General features: G+C 37.7%; 1 protein-coding gene across 5 annotated transcripts in view; it reads right to left on the bottom strand.

Annotated features, from left to right (window-relative positions):
• Positions 1-977: 977 nt before the first annotated feature.
• Positions 978-25,444, bottom strand: part of LOC115213340 (coiled-coil domain-containing protein 154-like) — a 182,276-nt gene continuing 157,809 nt past the window's right edge. For 4 of the 5 annotated variants that reach the window (XM_036504289.1, XM_036504290.1, XM_036504291.1 and 1 more), the window contains exons 16-17: positions 3,005-3,168; positions 978-1,090 (exon numbers count right to left, since the gene is read on the bottom strand). In XM_036504289.1, coding sequence (XP_036360182.1) covers positions 1,027-1,090; positions 3,005-3,168 — 228 coding nt within the window. In that variant the 3' untranslated portion in view covers positions 978-1,026. Of the gene's footprint in view, positions 1,091-3,004; positions 3,169-21,188; positions 21,599-25,444 lie in introns of those variants that run through there. The other variant, XM_036504292.1, reaches the window with a different exon arrangement.

Below are 25,444 nucleotides of genomic sequence, written 5' to 3'. Positions count from 1 at the left end.
AATAACAGGACATAACAACAGATGTCTTTTGACTAAGGGCGAATTAGATTAAGCTGGCGTGTGTGGAAGTAAAGCCTATGTAGTCTTTGGTTATGATTAGTTAGAAATTTACTATTAGTTCCGCGTCTATTATACTCTTATTGATATAGGTGAACCAACATACCTGCTGGCCGGAGGCACATAACCTCTTTACAAAAAGAAGTAAAGATACAGGCTCGTGAAAATTTTTTTAGAAAAAGCCGAAACCATATTTTTGAAAACGAAGACCCCTTCTAGGTTCTAATTCTGTCCGAAAAGGATCAGTTTATGTCTAATTTTCGTTCACCAACTAAACATCTCCCTTTTTGAGTTGAATAAGGCCCTGAGTCAAGCGAATTTTTTAGGATTCTTGCCCTCTCGGCCTAACAAAGTTTGCATTGTTTGCTCTCGTTGAAGTATGGTCCAAGTTGTTCAAGGAGCTTCCATTTAATTCTGTATGACGTTCCCTTTTCTTTTGGCCATATGTAGTTGGCCAAAGGCATAATTTTCCGCCTCTCTGGGATCCTAAAAGAGGACTTGTGGTTATTTAGTCACTTCAACACATTTCAGTGAACGTGTCTTTACGTTATTGGTACTGCTGCTGTTATTGCAGCTGCTGCTATTGCCGGATTCATTGCTAGTACTGTTGTTGTTATTGCTGTTATTATTTTTGCTGCTGCTTCTGTTGCTATCGCTGCCCTTGCTCTTGCTACAGGCGGACTCCACCTCTGCCTCATGGACCACGGTCTCACAGTTGCGTCGACTAACTACTGGACATTCACTATTAAACCTACTTGAGCATCCTGCTTCAGTGCAGGGTTTAGGGGCGTTCACTAAAATCTTTTTAACAGTTAGTTCAAGAGCGCTTCCCTTCCACCCTTGCCAAAACCATTAGAAAACAAAAAAATGTTAATTCATTCAGTTATAAACATCCATAGATCAACAAAAAACAAGTTTGCTTGTTTTAAATATTTCTTTATTCTACACGATTCGCCAGTCAACTCTTCTTCATCGTGAACGCAATCTTTTTCTTTGTACAGGTCTCAGCCATTCTTTTTTCCATGACAACCATCTGGAACGTTAAAAAAAAAGGGGGAAAATTAGCCAAAGTATTAGAACATAAAGGCGATAAGCCCGAGAAAACTGCCGAGTGGCATTTAGTCCGTCTTTACATTCTGAGTTCAAATGCTGCCAAGGTCAACTATGCCTTTCATCCTTTCTGGATCGATAAAATAAGTACCAGTTAAGCACTGGGGTCGATACAATCGACTTACCCCTTGCTTGAAATTGCTGGTCTTGTATCAAAATTTGAAACCGATATTGTTTAGGACATAAAAAAGTATTAAAATACGCTAAGGTTAGTTTAGTCAAGGGCAACCTGCAAACTGAGGACTTTCTGAATGGCACGTTTGGCAAAAAATTATTTTGAATTTTTTAGCTGTATGGCCCGGCAGATGACGAATCATGTCTCATGCGGCCCGCTTCTTGAAGAGATTGCCTACGCCTGCTCCAGTTCATGTCTTGTACAGTACGAAACTAAACAGTACATAATGAAGAATAAAGAATATACAAACATCATATAAATGAATCTAGTACAGTAATCACTCGCCACATTGCACTTTACTTGTGCACTCAGTACATCGCAGAGTTTTGTAAATTTATATCGCGGACCCCTCAGTATATCGTGGGTTTCTGCGGCCGATAGGTATTTATATTTTTTATATTTTAATTATTTCTGTGGTAAAATAAACATTTTCACGCTTAAAAATGAATAAATTAATAAATAAAATACTGTACAGTACCGCACTAATTAATTAACCCATTAATTAAAATATATTAAAAGAAAATACGTAGTGTACTGTAGATGAGTAAACAAAGAATCGCACGTGCTGTATGGAAAACGAAACTCCTAAGAGTGAGGGGAGAGTTTATAAAAGCTTAAATATATACAAATTATAAAAAAATGATAATAAATATACAGTACAGTACTGTTTCTACTTCGCGGATTTTCACCTTTAGATGGTGTTTATATCAGAGTTGTAGAGTCATCTGAAAGTTGACTCCTTCAGAAGGCTGTAATATCATTTGATAGGGACATGGTACAAAGAAATACATAGAACAAGGCTGTAACTTTAAATACCTTTAATGTAGGCCTCACTCACACACACACACAAGTTGAATGATAAATGGAAAGGATTTGATGCGTAGCGGCCATGTTCTTCTGTGCGTTACCTCATGTCTGCTAGACGCCGTGTCTAAATCATATCCTTGTTAGATCTACGACGTCTAGATGTCAAAAGAAGAAGTCGTCAAGTCCTCGTGTCAGAATCTTACCGCTGCTTGCGCCATCTAGTGCGAGCCTGTTTAAACCTGCTGTCAAAGGCGGTAACTCCACCTACACACCTAAAGCACGAGATTTTGGAACGTAACACTCGCGAGAGTCGAGGGATTACACACTTAGGGTAACGAGCTGGCAAATTTGAAATCATTTATTAATTTAGACTAAGGTGGCGAGCTGGGAGAATCATTATCATGCTGAGCAAAATGCTTAGCGGCATCTTGTCTGTCTTTACTCCCTTAGTTCAAATTCCACTGAAGTCGACATTGTCTGTCATCCTTTCAGAGTTGATTACTGGGGTCAATGTAATCGACTCACTCCCTCCAACGAACTTGCTAGCCTTGTACTAAAATTTGAAATTCGAAAGATTGAGGTGACGAGCTGGGAGAATCGTTGGCACGCCGAGCAAAATGCTAGTCCATCAATACGTTCTGAGTTCAAATTCCGTTGAGGTCGACTTTGCCTTTCATCTCTTTTGGGGTCATTGCAACAAGTACCATTTGAGTACTGAGGTTGATATACTGGACTAGCACCCCACTCCAAATTTCAGGCCTTGTGCCTATTAGTAGAAGGAATTGTTAATTTAGACATGAGGGTAAATAGCAACAAATAAAATGATGAGAATCAAACAATTGTAGAGGAAAATACCTGTAGGCTGTGTATATTGTCCATTTGTTAATATCAGCGGTGAGGGGTAGTTTTTCATCAATCCATGCCTTGACAAAGATCCTGGGTCGCTTACCAACGATTGGTTCTATCATAGCACGGATTCTAATGAGTTCATTTTGAAGACTTTTCACTTCGGACACTCTCTGTGTGAATAACAGAAAGAATTAAGAGAGTAATTAATATACATGTGTAATATACTTGAAAGTGTACATGTATGCATGTATGTGTGTGTGTGTGTGTGTGTGTGCATGTATGTATATGGATATATCAATATGTATGTATGTATATATAATATATATATATATATATATATATATATATACACACATACATATCGTATGCATGTATATATATGTATATGTATATATATGTATATATATGTATATATATATATAACACACATACATATACGTATGCATGTATATATATGTATATGTATATATATGTATATATATGTATATATATATATATATATATATATATATATATATATATTATATATATATATATTATATATATATATATATATATATATATATAGCAAATAAGTAACAAGGATGTCCAGGTATCATTCTGCCACAAAAAATAGAAAACGGAAACAATGTAATTATTTTAGTCTCTTGTACTGACAAAAACTTACTAAAAAACAGTGGTTTATCCTTTATGTTGGAAATTTGTTTGGTCATCCGCTTCCGAAAAGAGTAGTTTATTTCAAATTGATGCAATGCTTTCATTGATCGATTAAATGGAGCCGCTTGAAACGGCCGTTACTTATTTGCTTTTTATTCACCTAACTTTGAGCTGCGCGGATTGCACCGAACTGGCTTGGTGCCTCAATCTAAGTACCTAATTCAACTGAATCTTAATTATTTATACACACACACACATATTCACTGAGCGTCAATCTAATATATTCGCTGTGTACGTCCAATAAGCTTTTGTCGTTTTTTACTCTTAGATTTACCTGTGTGTGTGTATTTGTAGATGTACACACATACGCACACACGCATACACACACACACGCACACACAAAAGAACATCCCCACCACCAAAATGATCTAAGGGGAATAACTCAGAATGGCCAATGCTGCGATTTTAGACAAACTAAATAAACAATCATGTTATACTAAATACCATACAAAATACATTCTTGGTATATCGAAACTATCTTCTCTTCGAGAGAAAACAAACAAACGCCTATGGTAATTGTGTTCGCAATTCATCAGTTTGATCGTCATACTGATGAATTGCGGATATTTACGTAAGTATTACATAAGTGGTAACAATGAAATCGATTTTGTGATTAATCTTTATATTTTGTATCTTTTCATTTGTCTTGCTCGCTTACGTTCTGGCGTTTGCTCAATTTCCTTGAGAACAATCTTTTCTTAGTGGTCAGATTAGCATAATGGATGTCCACTTATTGGTCATCCCCCTTATATGTATGTAATATAATTTTTCTGAATCTTCAGATTTTTCAAAATGCTAGACCACTGGTTTTAATTTGATATTAATCAAATTAATATTCAATTTATTTAAATACTATATATATATATTTAAGTAGATAAATGAATTATCTTATTACAGATAATTCGAAAGATAACTGATACCTGGGTAGCAAACTCACAACAGAAAGAACACGGTTGAAATTACGACTCCGTGCCTTAGTGCGGAAATTTGAAGTTTAATAGTATAAGTATAGGAAAGAATGGAGCTGAACGAAGATTTAACAAAATTCCTTTATTTTATTTTCGACATATGTTTCGAAGTCTGCAAAATCCCTAATTCCAAATGAAGAAGGAGTCCATTATGCAGCTTTCTCTTCAGGAAAATCCAGGAACTTCTTTTGCCAACAAAATGCACAACAAGTTTTTAGATGACTGCTCACGAGGAGCCCATAGCGATAATGGGCTCCTCGTGAGCAGTCATCTAAAAACTTGTTGTGCATTTTGTTGGCAAAAGAAGTTCCTGGATTTTCCTGAAGAGAAAGCTGCATAATGGACTCCTTCTTCATTTGGAATTAGGGATTTTGCAGACTTCGAAACATATGTCGAAAATAAAATAAAGGAATTTTGTTAAATCTTCGTTCAGCTCCATTCTTTCCTATACTTAATATATATATATATATATATATATATATATATATATATATATATATATATATATATATATATATATATATATATATATAATATATATATATTGGGTTGGCAACTAAGTTCCTGCCGTTCGTTTTAAATTTTGGAATTTATTGCGTTTTTAAATTTTGGAATCTTTTTTTTTTAAGATTTTATTTTTCAATCATTTTGGAATCTATTTTTTTTTTTTCTCTGGTTAATTTTAGTTAATTTTCAGATCATTAACATGGAATGTCAAGTTAAGAAAAACGAGTATTCTCGACACCTCCTTTTTGCTTTTAATCAAGGTTCTAAAGGTGCAAAAGCTGCTCGCGACATTTAAGCCATAGCTGAAAGAACTGTTCATGATTGGTATGCTAAGTTCAAAAACGGAAATTTTGATCTCAAAGACGCTGTTCTAGCTGTCCAGTTGAGTTCGATGAAGAGTGATTAAACTAACTTTTGCACGAAAATTCTTGTCAAACGACAAGGGAACTGGCAGAGAAAATGGAATGCTCCCACACTGTTATAGAGAAGCATCTTCACTCGATGGGAAAGGTTCAGAAGTATGGAGCATGGGTTCCGCATGCTTTAAGTGACAACAACAAAATTCAACAAGCCACAATCTCCGCTGGTTTGCTTGCTCGTCACCGCTCAACTCATGGACACAAGCAACGATTTCTTTACCGAATCGTAACTGGCGACGGAAAATGGTGCCTGTACATCAATATGAAGCAGCGTAAGGAATGGCTTAGCCCCGGTAAACAAGCGACACCGCGCGTGAAACAAGATGTTGTGCGTATGGTGGGACTGGGAAGGAATTATCCATTACGAATTGCTTGAACGGAACCAAACGGTCAACACGAATCTCTATGTTCAACAGATGGAACGACTCAACACGGCTATTCAAGAGAAAAGACCTAATCGTCAGCATGGAGTTCTTCTGCTGCACGACAACGCCCGCCCTCATATCGCCAATATGACCAAGGAAGCCATTCAAACGCATGGCTGGGAAGTGCTGTCACACCCGCCGTACTCTCATGATTTGGCACCAACGAATTTCCACCTCTCCCAATCTCTTTCAAATGCTATGCGCGGAGTTTTGTTCGATATTGATGCAGAATTGAGAGCTTGGTTGGATCTTCCTTAGATTAGTAGATAAGCACATCATGCAATCCCATAAGTATGGACGATTACTTAAAAGTCACAACTTAAGGGTCTTGTTCATCTGTGCACTCGGTGTAAACATAAATTTTAGTCAACGCCTCTAAACCCCGCACGGTAATAGAATGCTTATGTATGGTTAACGCCCAGTAGGCAGTCGATGCAACTTCAAGGCCGTAGTCTATAGCGCAGATGTAGTGTCCGACAGTAGCAGCAGCAACAACAGCAGCACTAACAACGTAGGGAGACGTACACGGAAATATGTTGGAGCAACGGAGGTGGGGACCCTTTAAGTGACTAAATAACCACAAGTCCACTTTTAGGATCCCAGAGAAATGCAACTGGTTGACTACATATTGCGTTTAAAAAAGAAGAGAGGACGTCAAACAGGATTAAATGGAAGTCCTGGAAACAGCTTGGACCATACCTCAATGGAAGCAAACGATGCAAGCTTTTCTTGGCCGAGAGAGCAAGGATCCTAAAAAGATTCGCTTGATCCAGGCACCGTCTTAAATTCAAAAAGTGAAATTTTTTACTTGGTGCCATAATGTTAGAAAATTCATGTTGAAAACGTGGGCTTTCCCGGTTTCTGACTAGTGAACGAAAAATGTACATAAACTGAGCCTTTTTGGATAGAACAGAACTCCATTTCTCCCAGAAGGGCTTTTGTTTCGAAAAAATTTTCTTCCAGAGTGTTTTTTCACTATCAAGCTGACCAAAACTGCATTTTTACCTCCATTAGTAAAAAGGTTATGTGCCTCCAGGCAGCAGGTCTGATTCGTCGCTTATATTGTTAAGTGGAATAATGGTAATTTTCTGATCGGTTATAACCAACGATTACTTAATACACATATATATAATATATATATATTAATGTTTGCTTTTGTGTTATAAGGAAAACACTATCCAATACTTTTTGTAGAGTATATATTTATTATTCATTGACAAGAATAGTATTGACAGAGGCTTCGAAGTTTCAGCCTGCTAAACCATCATCAGACAGTCTGATGATTGCCTTAGCAGGCCGAAACTTTGAAGTCACTGTCAATACAATTCTTGCTAAAGAATTATATGTACCGTATATAAAGATATATTATATGTATAAAGAACCCTCGTGTGTAAGGAATCCCCTCATTTGGGGGGATTAACATTTTGAAAAAAAGGTTTTGTAAGAGATTATAAAATGATTCATGTATAAGAAACTCCCATATTTTTTAAACATAATTTTTGATTAAAAAAGAAGGTTTCCTTATTTCACGTTAAATTATGCTGTATATACATTTGTGTTTGTATATATAACTCCTATTTCTAAACAGGCTGATGCTTTGAGCATCCTTATGCTTCAAGCTAATTTTTAATTTTATAGCTCTATAATGCTATTAAACCTGGAACCGTCGGTATTACAGTTATTATCATTATCAATTCCAAATATTCACCACAGATAATATTAACAATAGTAATATCTTATTTCGAATGTAAGCATTCAAATGTTTTGCTTATAAATATATTTGTACCGTGTGGACTGGTTTTTGGTGCAAAACTAACCAGAATGCTAATGGATTTATAACGTGGCGGACTTAGAATATTTTCTTCAGTAACTCATACTGATGAAGGTTGAGGCCTATTGGGCCAGAACCCGAAGCCATGATATATGAGCATCTGAATGGTATAATCCTTAATGGCATGCTTTTGAATTTCTAAATTCTTTATCCGTTTCCCTCGCTTACTGTTATTTTCTCTTATTTTGGTGCTTTTTGGTGGTTGAATTGGGACTTTCACTCCTATTTCTAAACAAGCTGATGCTTTGTGTATCTTTATGCTTCGTGCTAACTTTTAATTTTATCGCTATATAATGCTATTAAACATGGAACCGCATATATTACGGTTGTTATTATCAATTACAAATATATACCACAGATAATATTAACAATAGCAATATCTTATTTTGAATATAAGCTTTCGAACATTTTCTCATATATATATATATATATATATATATAATATATATATAATATATATATATATATATATAGCATAATTAAATCTCAGAATGAGATTGAAACAGTAATCGCTCGATAATGTAAAGTATAGAAGCCATCTTATCATGGCTAACCACATTGGGGAGGGGGTGTTATATATATATATATATATATATATATATATAATATATATATATATATATATTATATATATATATATATATACATATACATACATACATACATACATACATACATACATATATAACACACACACACACACACAAACACAGTGCAGTGAATAAATTGTCTAAATTATGCATAAATGAAAATAACACTGGCATCTCATTTTAACAGATATATTTACAAAAATTACATAAAAATATCTTGAAGTACTAAAGAGTAAATTCATTCAATAAAATCACTATTGGCTTGAACCACAGCTTCCAGACGACTTTGGAATCTCTTGCAACTCTTCTGGATGGTCTCTTTGCTTATGTTGGTGTATGTTGCCATAATCTTTGTCTTCAGTTCATCTTTAGTGTTACAAGGAGTTTTGTTGGTCTCTTGCTCAACTGCGCCCCACACATAATAATCAAGTAGGTTGCAGTCTGGGGATTTAGGTGGCCAGATGTTAGAAGTCATCTGACAACCATGACTGGGTTCTCCTGCGTGTGTGACATGATGCAGAGTCATATTGCTAGTCATAAGGTCTTCTAGCAGCCACCCTCTTGACCCAGCACTACCTCCTCCAGGCACTTGATGTAAGCCTCCATGTTGAATCTGAGGCCTTGTGGGAAGATGAATGGAGGTATAACGTCGTCATCACTAGTGATCACTTCAAATACCATGATGTTGACTGGATGTTTGATTTTTATCACTCTCGGTACATGTTTGAGGGACATGGCAAGTCAGCAGTTGTTCTGTGTGTTCACCATCTGATCCTGGCATAAATTTTCTTGTTGAGAAAATCTAAAATATGTTCGGTTGGAGGGGACGCTTGAGTTTGCTCAAAGGCTTCACAGCGCGGTCTCTCCTCTTGTTCTTGATGGGTTGGGATAAAAATTGGCTGTTTCTCATCTTGTATGAGGGATACCGAATGTCTTCATGTACTACCTGCCTGATAAGAAACTCAGACACTCCCGTGTCGCTGGCAATGGACCTGACTGACTTGCAGGAATCGGTGTCAATCATGGCCTGGATCTTACCAACAAATTCAGCAGTTCTTTTCTTATGAGAACCATCAGAGTGAATTTTCCGAGCTACCGTACCTCCGTAATCACCATTAGACTCATTAACTCTTTCCGAATCTTCTGCAGATTGTTGGGTGTCAATCTGAGTGTTCTCAGATTGACACCCAAACACTCTGAAATGTTCGTATCAGAGCCTCCAGCGCTAATGCCAAGCATGTCATTTCCAAATTTCTGGCAGAGTGAATTGCACCATGGTGCTATTTTTCTCACAGACGGTGTCCAACTGACTCAACCATAGTGTAGCCGACAAAATCAAAAACAAACAATGCGCATAAGTGAAATTAAAAATATAAAATGGCGACAATTTACCCATCGCACCCTATGTGTGTGTGTGTGTGTGTGTGTGTGCATATATATATATATATATATGTGTGTGTGTGTGTGTGTGTGTGTGTGTGTGTGTAGTGGATCTTGTAAGCACAAAGTGGATTCGATCCACCATAGCCAAATTTAAATTAACACTGTAACAGGACTTTTCCCACAGTGGAACAATGGTTTTTCTGTTACAGCAGTTTGACATTTGCCAGAATCCCTTTAGCTAGGCCGAAATAATGTCTTCACCACTTGACCCTTTCTAACCTCTTCTACTTCACCAAAAGCTAGAATAGAGATAAAAAGACCACCAACTAAATCTATTGTTCTCAATGATATGTCTATCTTTCTGGATAGCTATAAAAGCAAGCATGCCCCAAGCAGTTAGTCACAGTCGGTGACGACTCAACGAAGTCTGGCTGACCAGCTAGAACGTTGGTCAGAGGGGGACATGAAGTTTACTGTCAGCAACTCTCACTAGCTCTAATTCTGTTCTCTTATAACATCATTCTATCGCTATCTGCGGATTACTACTAACTGTTCGTATACGCCAAACTATGCAAAGAAACATTCTACCACTTCGCATGCTTTTGGATTTATCATAACCTGCCCGTCGAGGTATGGTATTTTTCAGCGTAACGGTAAATAAACACTTTCTTAAAACTTCATCCATTGTTCATCTTTCACATCCTACATTATGCAATTATAACAACATATTTTTATCATTACAACTGCTGACTCCGACAAATCATAATATTGTTTATAAATCAATTTCTCTCGCTACAATTGGTGGCCCTCGACTTCAACAAATAATTCATATTGTTACACACACACACACACACACACACATATATGCATATATATATGTATATAAATATATATATATGTGTGTGTATATATATATATGTATATATATATTTGTATATATATATATGTATGCATATATATGTATATATATATATATATTTATATATGTATATATATATATATATATTATATATATATATATATATATATATATATATGCATACATATGTGTATATATATATATATATATATATATACACAAATATATTTATATATATATATATTGTTACACATTCATATCTATGTGTATACGCAGGTATACATATGTAGAATACATCCCCACTTTTGGCACTATTTTGTTAGTAACAGTACGAACTGTGTCTAGGGTATATATGTATCACTACGCCGAATGTTGACAGTTCGTGTAACATGAAAAGTAAATAAACACGTAAAACAATAACAATGGCTTCATATTGAGTTGTCTATCCCATTAGAACGAAACTACACATAACATGGTGGCAGCGGTAAATAATTAACCGGAAACTGTGCCTTTACAACAAAACAGAAACACAATGAACCAGAAATTTAACAAACAAAACATCGCTTCGTCTTCGGACACACATACACAAGGATCCAAAATGGCGACCCTAGTCGCCGTACAGATGAATCTACATCCGATCATGAACTGGGACTCCGATGATATCGTGGAAGCGTTCAAGAAATTCAAACAGAAAACTCAACTAGCTTTCAAAAGTTTCCTGAAAGGCACAACTGACGATGAAAAGGTAAGCTACATCCTTTTATGGACGGGCGAGAAGGGCCTAGACCTATTCAATAGCTGGGATATGTCAGAATTGGATTGCAATAACCCAGACACACTTTTAAAGAAATTTGAAAGGCACCTAGAGCCCAGATCGAACCATAGAATTCACAGATACGAATTTCAGGGCCCGAAACAAGACCCACAAGAAACGATTGACAATTTCCTGTTCAGACTAAAGAATGTTGCCAAAAAATGCAAATTCAAAGATAAGGACGAAAGAATTGTTGATCAATTAATATGGGGGTGTGCTCATAAAGAAGTTCAGAAATCCCTCATAGGTAAGGACGCTCTCCAGTTGATAGAAGCAGTAGACACTGCAAGAACATTCGAAGCCACTACCAAACAAATGGCCTCACTTACCTTACAAACAAGCTCACTAGGCAGCAGTGTAGATATTGTATCTAGGCACAGGACGAAACATACCCACAAACAAAGAACATGCCAGTACTGTGGTACAGAGCAGGAGTTCAATAACCGGAAGAAATGTCCTGCATTCAGTACACACTGCAAAGCATGTGGAAAACCCAACCACTGGGAAAAAATGTGTACACTGACAAAATCCCAGAAATACAAGCCCCAATTTTCAAAGAGGAGCGGAAATAGAAGAAGAGATATACATGCCCAACAACAAGAACAAAACACCTCAGAAGAGGAATTCTTGGCAATCGGCACAATAAATGTGCATGAGATGGGAAATGACGACCAGAAAAAAGAAATGAGGCATACACAACGATACGAATACAAAAGAAGTCTGGCAAGAAACGAATAAACATTGACTTAAGGCTGAAGATTGACACTGGAGCCCAGAGTGATATCTTGCCTGTCAACCTCCACAAAAAGATGTTCCCAGAACACATGACACAAGAGGATAAAATCAAAGAAGGAATCCTCACACCAAGTGATGTAATCCTCACTGCGTACGGAGGTACCAGGATTCCACAACTGGGTAAAACAACAATCACAGGGACACACAAAGGAAAAATAATCAAGTGTTCTTTTTATGTCACAAGAACAGAGGGACCAGCAATTTTTAGACTCAATACCTGCAAAAAGCTAAATATTGTGTCAATCAATGCTCCGAGCAGGATTGACAGAGATATGCCTATCAAAGACCGACCATCAATCACAAACAAAGAAGAATTGATTAGCATGTACCCTGAATGCTTTGACGATACAGTCGGGTACTTTGTGAAATGTCGATACCATATAACAGTCGACCCCAATGCCAAACCAATTGTTCACCCACCTCGCCGCGTCCCTCTAGAACTAAAAGAGAAGCTGAAGACAGAGTTGGACAGAATGGAAAAAAAGAAATAATCACCAAAGTGACACGACCAACAGACTGGGTGAATTCAATTGTAATCAAGGAAAAACCCAATGGTACCCTACGGATATGCCTCGACCCAAGGGACCTGAACAAGACATTAAAAAGAGAGTACCTATTTCTTTACTACCCACAAGGGGCTAGACACAGAGAGGTCAAACAAGGATAGACAAACGGATTAAGTCGAATACATCAACCCAAGTGCGTAACTGGTACTTAATTTATCGACCCCGAAAGGATGAAAGGCAAAGTTGACCTCGGCAGAATTTGAACTCAGAACGTAGTGGCAGACGAAATATTGGTAAGCATTTCGCCCGGAGTGCTAACGTTTATGCCGGCTCGCTGCCTTAAAAAGAGAGTACCATCCAATTCCAACCCTTGAAGAAATCACACCATCATTAGCTGGATCCAAATTATTCAGCAAACTGGATGCCAACAATGGGTACTGGAATGTAAAGATAGACAAAGAGTCATCCATGCTCACTACCTTCAACACACCATTTGGCAGATATCGATTCAACCGACTCCCATTTGGATTGAAGGTGAGCCAAGATGTTTTCCAGCGCCAAATAGATGAGACCTACTGAGGCTGCAAGGGAGCAATTGGAATAGCAGATGACATCCAAGTGCATGGCAAGGATGAGACCACACATGACTTCAATTTACATGAAGCTCTGGAGAAAACCCGACAATCCGGCATCAAATTCAATGCAGACAAGCGTGTGATAAAAGCAAAGGAGTGCAAATTCTTTGGAATTATATACTCTGCAGAGGGAGTTAAACCAGACCCCGCTAAAGTGGAAGCCATCAGAGACATCAAAGAACCCAAAGACAAGAAGGAACTCTGGAGCTTCCTGGGACTCATCCACTACATGGGAGCCTTCATACCCAAGCTGGCCGATCACACTGCAAATCTCCGAGAACTAAACAAAGATGACGTAGAGTTTGATTGGTGTGCTTCACACACAGGATTTCAAAGCAATCAAAAAGCTCATCAGTAAGGAGACAACTCTGCAATACTATGACAGACGCAAACCAATAATACTCCAAGTCGATGCTTCTATGAGAAGAGTTGGTGCAGCACTGATACAGGAAGGTAAACCCATTGCATTATGCCTCGAAAGCTCTCTCACCCACAGAGACAAGGTACGCAAATATTGAAAGGGAACTCCTGGCAGTAGTATATGGATGTGAAAAGTTCCATACATACCTGTATGGCAGACATTTCAATATTGAATCAGACCATTGCCCGCTAGAACAAATACATAGATAAAACCTCACGAAAGCACCAGCCAGACTGCAAAGATTACTGTTAAGGCTTCAAACATACGACTATGATATCAGGCACAAGCCAGGAAAAGACCTGATATTGGTGGATGCTCTTTCCAGACTAACCTCACATGATAAACAGGAGTTGGTGCAGCACTGATACAGGACTAAGCATAAAGGTCCACCACATTATAAATGTAACAACCACAAAGCTAGCAGAAATCAAAGAGGAGACCAGCAAAGATGAAGAACTCCAGCTCCTTACTCAGATGGTGATTCAGGGGTGGCCAGAAAAGAGACATCAGGTGCAGCCCCTAATTCATGAATATTGGGCCATCCATGATGATATATCAGTGGAGAATGGAATCCTGATGGCTGGATCCTGAGTAATTATACCCAAGTCAATGCAAAAAGAGATTCTTGACAAGATCCACCAAGGGCATCTAGAAATGGAGAAATGCAAGCTCCGAGCCAAGTCAGCAGTATATTGGTTAGGCATGTACAAAGACATAGAAAAGACAGTTTCTATATGCCACATCTGTCAAAAGTACAGAAACTCACAACAAAAGGAAGAAATGATATCTAGTGACATCCCAAGAAGGCCATGGCAAACTATTGGAGTGGATCTGTTCACAGAGAACCAAGAATGGTATTTGATAATGGCCTGCTACTACTCCAAATTTCCATTTGTGAGAAAAGTGAAAGACCTGAGAGCTAAAACAATCACTACAGTGGCTTGAGGACTTCTAGCAGAGCAAGGAATACCAGAGCAGATCATATGTGACAATGGAACCCAGTTCACATCGCAAGAATTCAAAAAGCTAGCCGATGAGTATGGATTTGATATTACAACCTCATCTCCACACTACTCCAAAGGTCATGGGTTTATAGAAAGACAGATGCAGACAGTGAAGAGAACACTAATCAAATGCCGAGAGACTAAGGAGGACCCACACCTGGCACTTCTGTCCCTACGAGCCACACCACTGAGAGCTGACATGAAATCCCCAGCAGAATTGCTGAATGGCAGGAAGTACAAAACTACCCTGCCAACTAAGATCCAACCTCCTATTGACCAGGAAGAGACAAGGGCAAAGCTAGCAGCCACTCAAGAACAATCACAGAAATATTACAACAAACATGCACAATACTTACCTGAGATACTTGGAGGACAACATGTGCATACTCAAGATCCCACATGGATCCCAGCACAGGTTGTCAGTAGAGCTGAAACTCCAAGATCATATATAATAGAAACGGAACCTGGTAGGCAGCTGAGACGCAACAGGGCCCACATCCGCCCAACACCAAAGGTGTCGAAGACAACGTGTACAACACCTGCTGCATCAGTGACAACACCCACAGAATCATCACCTCAACGGGCACCAACCACCAATCAGCAACCCAACAACACACCTCAGACACCGGTGCGAAGCACAAGATCCACCAGATGGAGTAAGAACATTCTGCCATCGGTTCGATACCGTTAAAGAAAAAGAAAATGAAATGATAAGTAACTAATTTAGCTAGATTACAAAGCAGAGGCAGAATAATCTAACGATTTCTGCTGCAGGATTGCCACCTCGCGCTGACAATCCATTAGAGTAAGGGAGACTACTTATATTTGTCTTCACTGCCAAAAGACCCCTATATTTTTTTCAAGAAGAAGAGATGTTACACATTCATATCTATGTGTATACGCAGGTATACATATGTAGAATACATCCCCACTTTTGGCACTATTTTGTTAGTAACAGTACGAACTGTGTCTAGGGTATATATGTATCACTACGCCGAATGTTGACAGTTCGTGTAACATGAAAAGTAAATAAGCACGTAAAACAATAACAATGGCTTCATATTGAGTTGTCTATCACATTAGAACGAAACTACACATAACATATATATATATATATATGTATATATATATATACAAATATATGTATGTATATATCTTTACTTTACTTTACTTTACTTACTTGTTGCAGTCATTTGACTGCGGCCATGCTGGAGCACCGCCTTTAGTCGAGCAAATCGACCCCGGGACTTATTCTTTGTAAGCCCAGTACTTATTCTATCGGTCTCTTTTGCCGAACCGCTAAGTGACGGGGATGTAAACACACCAGCATCGGTTGTCAAGCAATGCTAGGGGGACAAACACAGACACACAAACACATATATATATATATACATATATACGACAGGCTTCTTTCAGTTTCCGTCTACCAAATCCACTCACAAGGCATTGGTCGGCCCGGGGCTATAGCAGAAGACACTTGCCCAAGATGCCACACAGTGGGACTGAACCCGAACCATGTGGCTGGTTAGCAAGCTACTTACCACACAGCCACTCCTGCGCCTATATATATATATGTATACATATATATATATATATATAATATATATATATTATATATATATACATATATATATGTATACATATATATATATATATATATTATATATATGTATATATATATATATATATATATATATATATTGTATATATATATATATATATATATATAATAATAAATATTAGGGAATAAATCCAAATTACAGGGAAAAATCAGATTTAGGATTGAATCCAATTTTATAGTAAAATATTATATATTGTCTCTAATTAATATTATATATATATATAATATATATATATATATATATATAATAGAAATATTAAAATTACTAAGTCTCTCTAAAAGAGATTACGGCAGCGTTACTGGAAATTAATAGTTATCACCATACTAATATGGCAGTCTTATAAATATAAGACTAAAGCTGTCGCTGATTAGCTCCATGAGGCCATCGCTTTAAGCTAGCTATTTGACACACAAACTGTGTCCATTATAAACCTTCGAACAAGGGAGGTCAGCCGCTTCATCCTGCCAGTCAGACAGCTAGACGAAGTTTCAGGGTTGTTGCCCCTTATCAATGCAGCGTAGTCAGACTTGCAGGTGTCGCTACTGATCGTCCCAGTTCGAAGGCTTTATTTACCTAGTTTCGGTGGAATACATCCACTTGTTTTCAATAATATATATATATACACACATGCATGCATACATACACACACACACTTATATATGTGCATGTGTGTGTGTGTGTGTGTGTGTGTGGTGTGTGTGTTGTGTGTGCTGTACTAACACACTGTCCAGTCTTACTACAAACTTGTGTAAACCTGCATTTTATTGCGCTGTCCTTCAGATTATTTCTTTTATTCATGTTCGGTCTACCCGTCCGATATTTATCGATATGATTGAATGGAGTGGAAGACTTGGTAGAGCGAGTGATAAATATTCCTTATCTTATTCAGCTATGGTCTTTTTGTGTTCTTCTGCGTTCGTATCACGCTGGGATTTTTGTTGTTCTATTCTTCTCAAGTAGATAAAATATAATGCCAGCCAGTACTTAGGTTGATATTATCGACCATGAGTCTCCCGAGTTTAATCTTTCTGTTGAAATGATTAGTACAGAACAACAATGTTCTTGTGGCCATTAAGGCCTTCTGATCTTCGTAATGTAGCTTTGATGGTAGTATCATTATGCAGCGGAAAACGAGGTATTAGAGACATTATGATGTAATTGATAAAATCATCATCACCTGATTTAAAACTGATTAACATTTAAATCCAGGCTATAGTCATAGTTTACCCCGCTGGGGCTGTATCTGTGTTTTAAATTTATTGTTAATCTTTGTGTTTTTTGTGTGGTATTCTATATGGGAGTGAAGGCGTGTGGCTTAGTGGTGAGTAAAGAGGTTATATGTCTCCAGCCAGCAGATCTGAAGCCTCACTTACATTGCTAGGTGCTATAATAGACGTGAGATGTATGTATGTATGTATGTATGCATGCATGTATGTATTCATGTATGTATCGCTGTTACACTTCCAGAAGGGAAGGGTCTTCTTTTGATTCTGACATGCTTTTGATTCAGCTGGTAAAAATGAGTAGTACTTGTTTTTCTCTGTGCAAGACCCTGCCTCAGTAAAGCTGGACTCATGAGACATCTTCGTAGTCATAAAATGAGACAGATGAGTGACAACCTTGCCACTAATCATACTACACCATACTAATCATATCTGTCGGGCATGTGGAAGAGAGTGTAATTCGGCAGGAGGATTTAAACGACATGCAAAGGTACATGAAGCCCAGTTACAACTACAGCCGCTATTACCGGTAAAGGTTTTAGTTGCCAATTTTGTACAAGACATTGTAGATCTTGGGCAAAAAAGTCACATTCGATCACAGCACCAGTAACAGTTAAGCTTCGTGCAATGACCATACTCGATAATGAGGGGGCAGCCATAATGTATTCATGTATGTATGTATGTATGCATGTAGGTAAATATATATGTGAACATATATATGTAAATATATATATGTAAATATATATGTGAACATTCGTGGTTTAGTGGTTAGGGCATTCTGTTCATGATCGCAAGGTAGTGAGTTCAATTCCCGGCGATGCATTGTGTCCTTGAGCAAGACACTTTATTTCATGTTGCTCCAGGGTCACTCAGCTGGTAAAAATGAGTAGTACTTGTTTTTCAAAAGTCTAGTCATGTCACACTCTGTGTCACGCTGAATCTCCACGAGAACTACGTGTACGGGTACATGTGTCTGTGGAGTGCTCAACCACATGCACATTAATTTCAAGAACAGGCTGTTCCGTTGATCTGTGTTGCTTTGGGTTGTAATAATGTATTGGAAACAAACTAGTTTTAAGAGTTTAACAATATAAAATATGGCGACGATGATTTTATTAGTTTCAACATAATTCCTACGACCCTTTGCTGCCTACTACAAAAAGTGCAGCTCTGCTGTCACCACCATCACCACCTCAACAAGAAAATGAGACCGAAACGGTTTCAAAATGTTAATAGATTTAAGAACGTCTTTATTGATGCAAACTTAGCATAAAGAAATAATGAGATGAAAAAAGCCATCAAGAAAAAGGATTCAAGACGACCGCAGTTATTTCTTCACATAACACACACACATTCACACACACCCATACAAATACGCACGTGCACTCACGTGAACACACACACACACACATATATATAACCCTAGCGAGCATGACTGGGTAGTCTGAACCAAGGTTCGTCAATTGTTTAAGGCATCTATCTGTGTTTGCCTGTTACTGCATAGGAACCTAAAACAATTAGCGGCCCTCTTCCTCCTTGTCTCAGTGGAACATCAAGGGTGTAGCAGCTGGAGGGAGAAAGAGGTGCATTCGCTCTAGGCTGGTGTTCATTTCCAGCTGTGTATGGAATGGGGCAACATGAAATGCCTTGCTCAAGGTCACAGCATGTCACTCGGTCCAGAAATTGAATCAGTGACCTTATGCCCATAAGCCCGACACCTAACCACAACCATCTGGTCGTGTGCCTTCAGTATACATATGTACAAGCATACATACATACATACATACATACATACATACATACATACATGCATACTTACATACATACGTACGTACGTACGTACGTATGTATGGACTTCATATGTTTTCAAGGAAAACCAGCTGGAAGTTATGTAACTTTAAGATATTACAAATATGTTCAGCTTTCTGTTTCTTCCGGTACTTTTACCTGCTGCTTACAATATATACATACATCATCATCATCATCATCATCGTTTAGCGTCCGTTTTCCATGCTAGCATGGGTTGGACGGTTCTACTGGGGTCTGTGAAGCCAGAAGGCTTCATCAGGCCCAGTCAAATCTGGCAGTGTTTCTACGGCTGGATGCCCTTCCTAACGCCAACCACTCCGTGAGGTACATTTAAAAAAATTCAAATACATTCGTACATATCTATCTATCTATCTATCTATCTATCTATCTGTATATTTATCTCTCTATATAGCTATCCATCCATCCATCCATACACACATGCACACACACACACACATACATACATACAGATATACATACAAAATTTGCTAGAGACATTTAAAGCATTGCCTTCGAAGGTTTAGTCAATTATATCGATCTCAGTTCTTTGGTATTCTATCGATCTGGTAAGGGACAAATGGTTAAGTTGAATTCGGAGTTAAGAGATATAAACTCGGACGAAAGTTAATAACATACGTGTTTTTCTTTTTGTTTTGTTCTATGCATTGATTTTACTGAATACAGACACAAATTACCTACACCCCATAAAATATCCAAATACTGGCTTATATGACAAAAACATTCACGAGATATGTGCGTTTTGATTGTGCATCCATTTACTTTGGGTACACTTCATTTAAAAAGTAAAATTATGTATAAATGTTATATGAGCGATGGAAGCAGTATTACTTCAAAATAGCTTTCTGTGAATCTTACTTAATGTGGTTGTACTGTAGAATGTCACAAAACTACGTTGTCTCCAAAAAGTATTTCGTTTAGACGTATAGTGTTAAAAAGTACAGAAGTATACCAGCAACAGAGGAAAAGCGTCCAGCAGTGGCGGTGGAATTGCTAAATCTAGATTTCTGCTTCTTTGAGCATCATCAGTAGCAAATATCCACTATTAATTGAAAGCTTAGACAAATTTAGCCTCCGCTGATATAGAAAAAAAAAGTGGTTAACAAATCACTGGTGTCGCAAGTAGCTGGCAGGCCGAGTAAAAATTCATTTTTAGCGACGGAAGCAATATTAGTTCAAAATAGCATTCTGTATGCCTTACTTAATGTGGATAGACAGAATGCTGTTATAAACTTATGCATCTTTTGTTTATGTATATTTAGTTTTTCCACGACTATAAATTAAATTTAGTGATACTGTACATTGCTTTGGAATTAGGGTATACACATGACAAATAAGAAATGTTTCTTTTTATAAGGAAATACATCTGTTCATTGTATGAGTAAAGTATTTAGATGTATACGTTTATTAATTGAGTGTATGTGCTGAAATATATGTAATCATTTAATCATTTATATTTACTCACCTCAAAAACAATAAGTCAAATTATTACTTTTTCGTTGGAAATGTCATTATTGTTTTGTTGTTTTTAAACAAATAGAAATAATGAAGGGAATATATGTATGTATGTATGTATGTATGTATGCATGTGTGTATGTATGTATGAATGTATATGTATGTATGTATGTATGTATGAATGTATGTATGAATGCATGTATGTATGTATAGATAGATAAATGTGTGTTTGTGCATGTGTGTAACTTTTTTACCAAGTTTAGTCTAAAATTCTTGGAAGACGGTAATTTGAAGAGAACCATTTACAGTTGATTGTTCAAGAATTGTTTTGCAGTGAGTAGATAGTTAAAACATTTGAAGCAGAGCAAAAAGCATGGTGTTAGAAGTAAGCAGTATACAACAGGAGCAAGAACAGCAGCAACAGCAATCAGAACAGCAGCGGTGGAAGTTTGAAGAATTAGGCGGAGAACAGAAGTGATTGTCAACAGCAGAAAAGCAGAGTGATTAGAAGACATTTATCTCCCGCTGAAGAGCCGAGACTCAACTAAAGCACGGAAGCGTATATGTTCGTCCTGCATCATCCTTAACTGATCCAATCTCTGGAAAACAAAAAGAAAAAAGAAGACGGAGCAGCACGTCAAAACAAAGATAAGCACATACACTATTATGACCAATGAGACCTAGTAATGAGTTGTGATGGTGGTGGTAGTGATAGTGATAGAAATGGTGTTTGGTGCATACCTTGCAAGTGCCGGCGTTTGAAGTAGTGTTGGTATAGCTGGTGGTGATGTAAAAGGGTAAATGAAGACCTCCTTCACTCAAGAAGGGCCATGGGATTGCACCTATAAAGTTCCCTCCGAAGAACAAGTCTGGCCAAGGTTGTTCATGGAAGAGCAGCAGTCACCCATGCATACCAGCCTCTCCTCTCCACTCCACCGATGTTATCCAAGGGGAAGGCAAAAGCCAATACAGCTTGGCACCAGTGACATCACAACCCATTTCTATGGCTGAGTAAACCAAGCAACGTGAAATAAAGTGTCTTGTTTAAGAACACAACACAACACACAGCCCACTCCAGGAATCGAACTCACAATCTCACAATTGTAAACCCAACGCTCTAACCATTGAGCCATAAAGAAAGATTGAGTAGAATTCTCAGTGAAAAAACCCCCACACTTGTACTCATACTTTTACCTCTTACAATTGTATACTGCCAGCAATAAGAAAAAAACCCTCTCAGAATCTCTTTAAAACCCTCCCAGTCTCACTGGGCATACAGTAGCAGAATTCTTTGCTTTAACACTATGAAACTGTACAAATTTACAATATATATGGCTGTGTGGTAAGAAGCTTGCTTCCCCCACCACATGGTTCCAGGTTCAGTCCTACTGCCTGGCACCATGACCAATTGTCTTCTACTATAGCCTCGTGCTGACCAAAGAAACAACTCTGCCAGTCGTCGATCACTCCAACGCAAAGAGGCAACCATTATCGACAGCGTTCATTCCACCATCTTCAAAAAGCAATCATCTCTATTAATTTTAGGGTGAGTAAAATTGTTGTGATGTATAGACCTTTTCTCAGACCATTACAAGTCCTTGCGGTAAAAATGTTTTGATCACTGAGCTCATAGATATAAATTCAAATCTTGCTAAATTTATTAGATCCACGACAAGATACATTGGAGTCCTTAGTAAGACAAATTATATTGCTTTGCCTCATGCCCTGTGCCCCATTGGCATGGAGGAAAAAATAAAGATGCCATTTCTACTTACATAGTGATATGTTAGCAGTAGAATGGGCATACAGTAGCAGAATTCTTTGCTTTAACACTATAAAGCTGTACAAATTTACAATATATATGGCTGTGTGGTAAGAAGCTTGCTTCCCCCACCACATGGTTCCAGGTTCAGTCCTACTGCCTGGCACCATGACCAATTGTCTTCTACTATACCCTCGTGCTGACCAAAGCTTCATGAGTGAATTTGGTAGACAGAAACTGAAAGAAAACCATCGTATATATGGTGGACTTCTTATACACACACACACACACACACATGTATGTATATATTAGTCCTTGCTATCATTAAACTGCTTTTGTTTTTTTTTTCATCCTTCATTAATGTGCAATGTCCAGACTAAACATTAATTGTATTACAATGGGTTTGTGTCAATGTGCAGGTCACAGATGTGGGACGAAAATGTTTTGCAAGAAATAAATGAAAAGTGAAGCTAACAGTTTTTATGCACTTCAGATAGCTACAAATGGTTATTCCTCGATGTAACAGCTACAATTGCAACACAGTCTCGTATAAGGTCATATACTAGTCAAGAAGAACTCCAAAATTAACTACACCAACTTCACTAAACTATTCTCATCTTCAATGTTGGAGAACTTTTATATTTTAAGTGGTGGTACCTACTGTTACTTTATTTTTTGTTTTGGTACTTTGTTGGGCCTCAGATATTGGTAGGAAGAGATGGAGACAGAAACTAATGGGTTATCTTCAAGCCTATTATCAGGTTTGAATACATATACTCAGGCTGAGTTACCCAAGGATCAGAAGGTTGTTTTAAACCAGGAGGCAGATTGTGTCTCCAATCTAAAAATGGGTACCTTCCTCCTGATAGACTCCTGTACAATTTCCATCTTAACAATATCACAAACAAAACATAGATGACTTGAGGTTATAGTAATAAGAGATTTGACCAAGATGTCGAACAATGGAATTGAACCTGGAGCCAAGTGATTGCAAAGCAAACTTCTTAAGCACACGACCATGTCATGCCTGCAAACTTACACTCACTAGTTTATATACCAAAGCGATGAAAATAATGTAGGTGGCGTAATGATGGGGGTAATTCTAATTTATAATCTTTCTAAAAATATGTTATGTAAACATGATTCTTTGAGCACAAAATTCAGAAAGAGTAATGAACAATAAATAAGCAAATAAGCAAGAGTTGTAAGGGGTAAAAAGGTAAAATAGGGGAAAAAAATAGTCGCCACTCATAGAAAATGCAAAGCATCAGCAATAATTCAGCAATATCATTTAATGAGCGGTGATCCAGAATGGCCAGTTACATTACTGAAACCAATTCAAGAAGAATACATGAAAAATATCTTTAAAGATTCACATTGAACAATACCGATATTCAAAAAAAAATAGGCCGAAAAGTTTTTATACTGATCAAATAAAAGCATGCTTATAAAATACCGATTGTTCATAAATTATCTTTACAACTTCCACAATTTATTGTATCTATTTATTGCATGCAACAAATGGACCCCATGAAGAAGTGTTCAGATGTTTCTAATAAAACTTCATTTGTTTGCCTACGTTTTCCAATAAACTCTGCTGAGTTTTCATTGTTTCATTTTTTTCTGAATTTTTCAAGTTTTAAAGATAATTTATGGACACCCTGTATATGTATAAAAAGAATATATATACATATGTATGTATGTATACACATATAAACACCTATATGTGTACACATATATACATATATGTATTTTAATGTATATATATGTATATATATATACGGCCACGTTTGGATCGTGCTTTTTACGTGCCACCGGCACAGGTATCACAACTGCTATTCCATTTGATATTGATATTGATGTTGATGTACTTCACTCACTCTATGATCCAAGGTAAGCACAGCAGGACGTTCTGCAATCCAAGGTACTTTGAATGGGCTGTGGCTATACGAAACTGGTGCAGGAAGCAGCCTGGGTCTTTGCAGTCACAGCATATCTCCAGAGATCTCGGTCCATCGTCATTGCCTCTGTGAGGCCCAACGCTTGGCAGTCATGCTTGACTACCTCATCCCATGTCTTCCTGGGTCTACCTCTAGCCCTGATTCCTTCAACTGTTTGGGAGTGGCACTTCTTCACACATCTCTCCTCATCCATCCACAGTACATGACCATACCATCGCAAGCGTCTCTCTTGCACACCACATCTGATGCTTCTTATGCCCAGCATTTCTCTCAGGGCGCTTACACTCTGTCGAGTGTGCACACTGACATTACACATCCAGCGGATCATGTTAGCTTCATTTCTTTCAAGTCTACGTATGTCCTCTGCAGTCACAGCCCATGTTTCACTACCGTGAAGCATGGTGGTACGCACACATGCATCATACAATCTACCTTTCACTCTGAGCGAGAGACCCCTTGTCACCAGTAGGGGTAGGAGCTTTCTAAACTTTGCCCAGGCTATTCGTATTCTAGTGGTGACACTCTCTGAGCATCCACCTCCACTACTAACTTGGTCACCTAAGTAGCGGAAACTATCAACTACTTCTAGTTTCTCCCCCTGGAGTGTGATGGAACCAGTTTTCTGAGTATCTGTGGTGTCTATTGCCCCTGTGCATCTGCCACACATGATATATATATATATATATATATATATATATATATATATATTATATATATATATA

This window comes from Octopus sinensis, linkage group LG6, assembly GCF_006345805.1.
Source record: "Octopus sinensis linkage group LG6, ASM634580v1, whole genome shotgun sequence".
Classification (NCBI taxonomy): domain Eukaryota; kingdom Metazoa; phylum Mollusca; class Cephalopoda; order Octopoda; family Octopodidae; genus Octopus; species Octopus sinensis.
The sequence above is the reverse complement of the archived record's forward strand: the minus strand, read 5'-3'. Positions and strand labels throughout refer to the sequence as shown.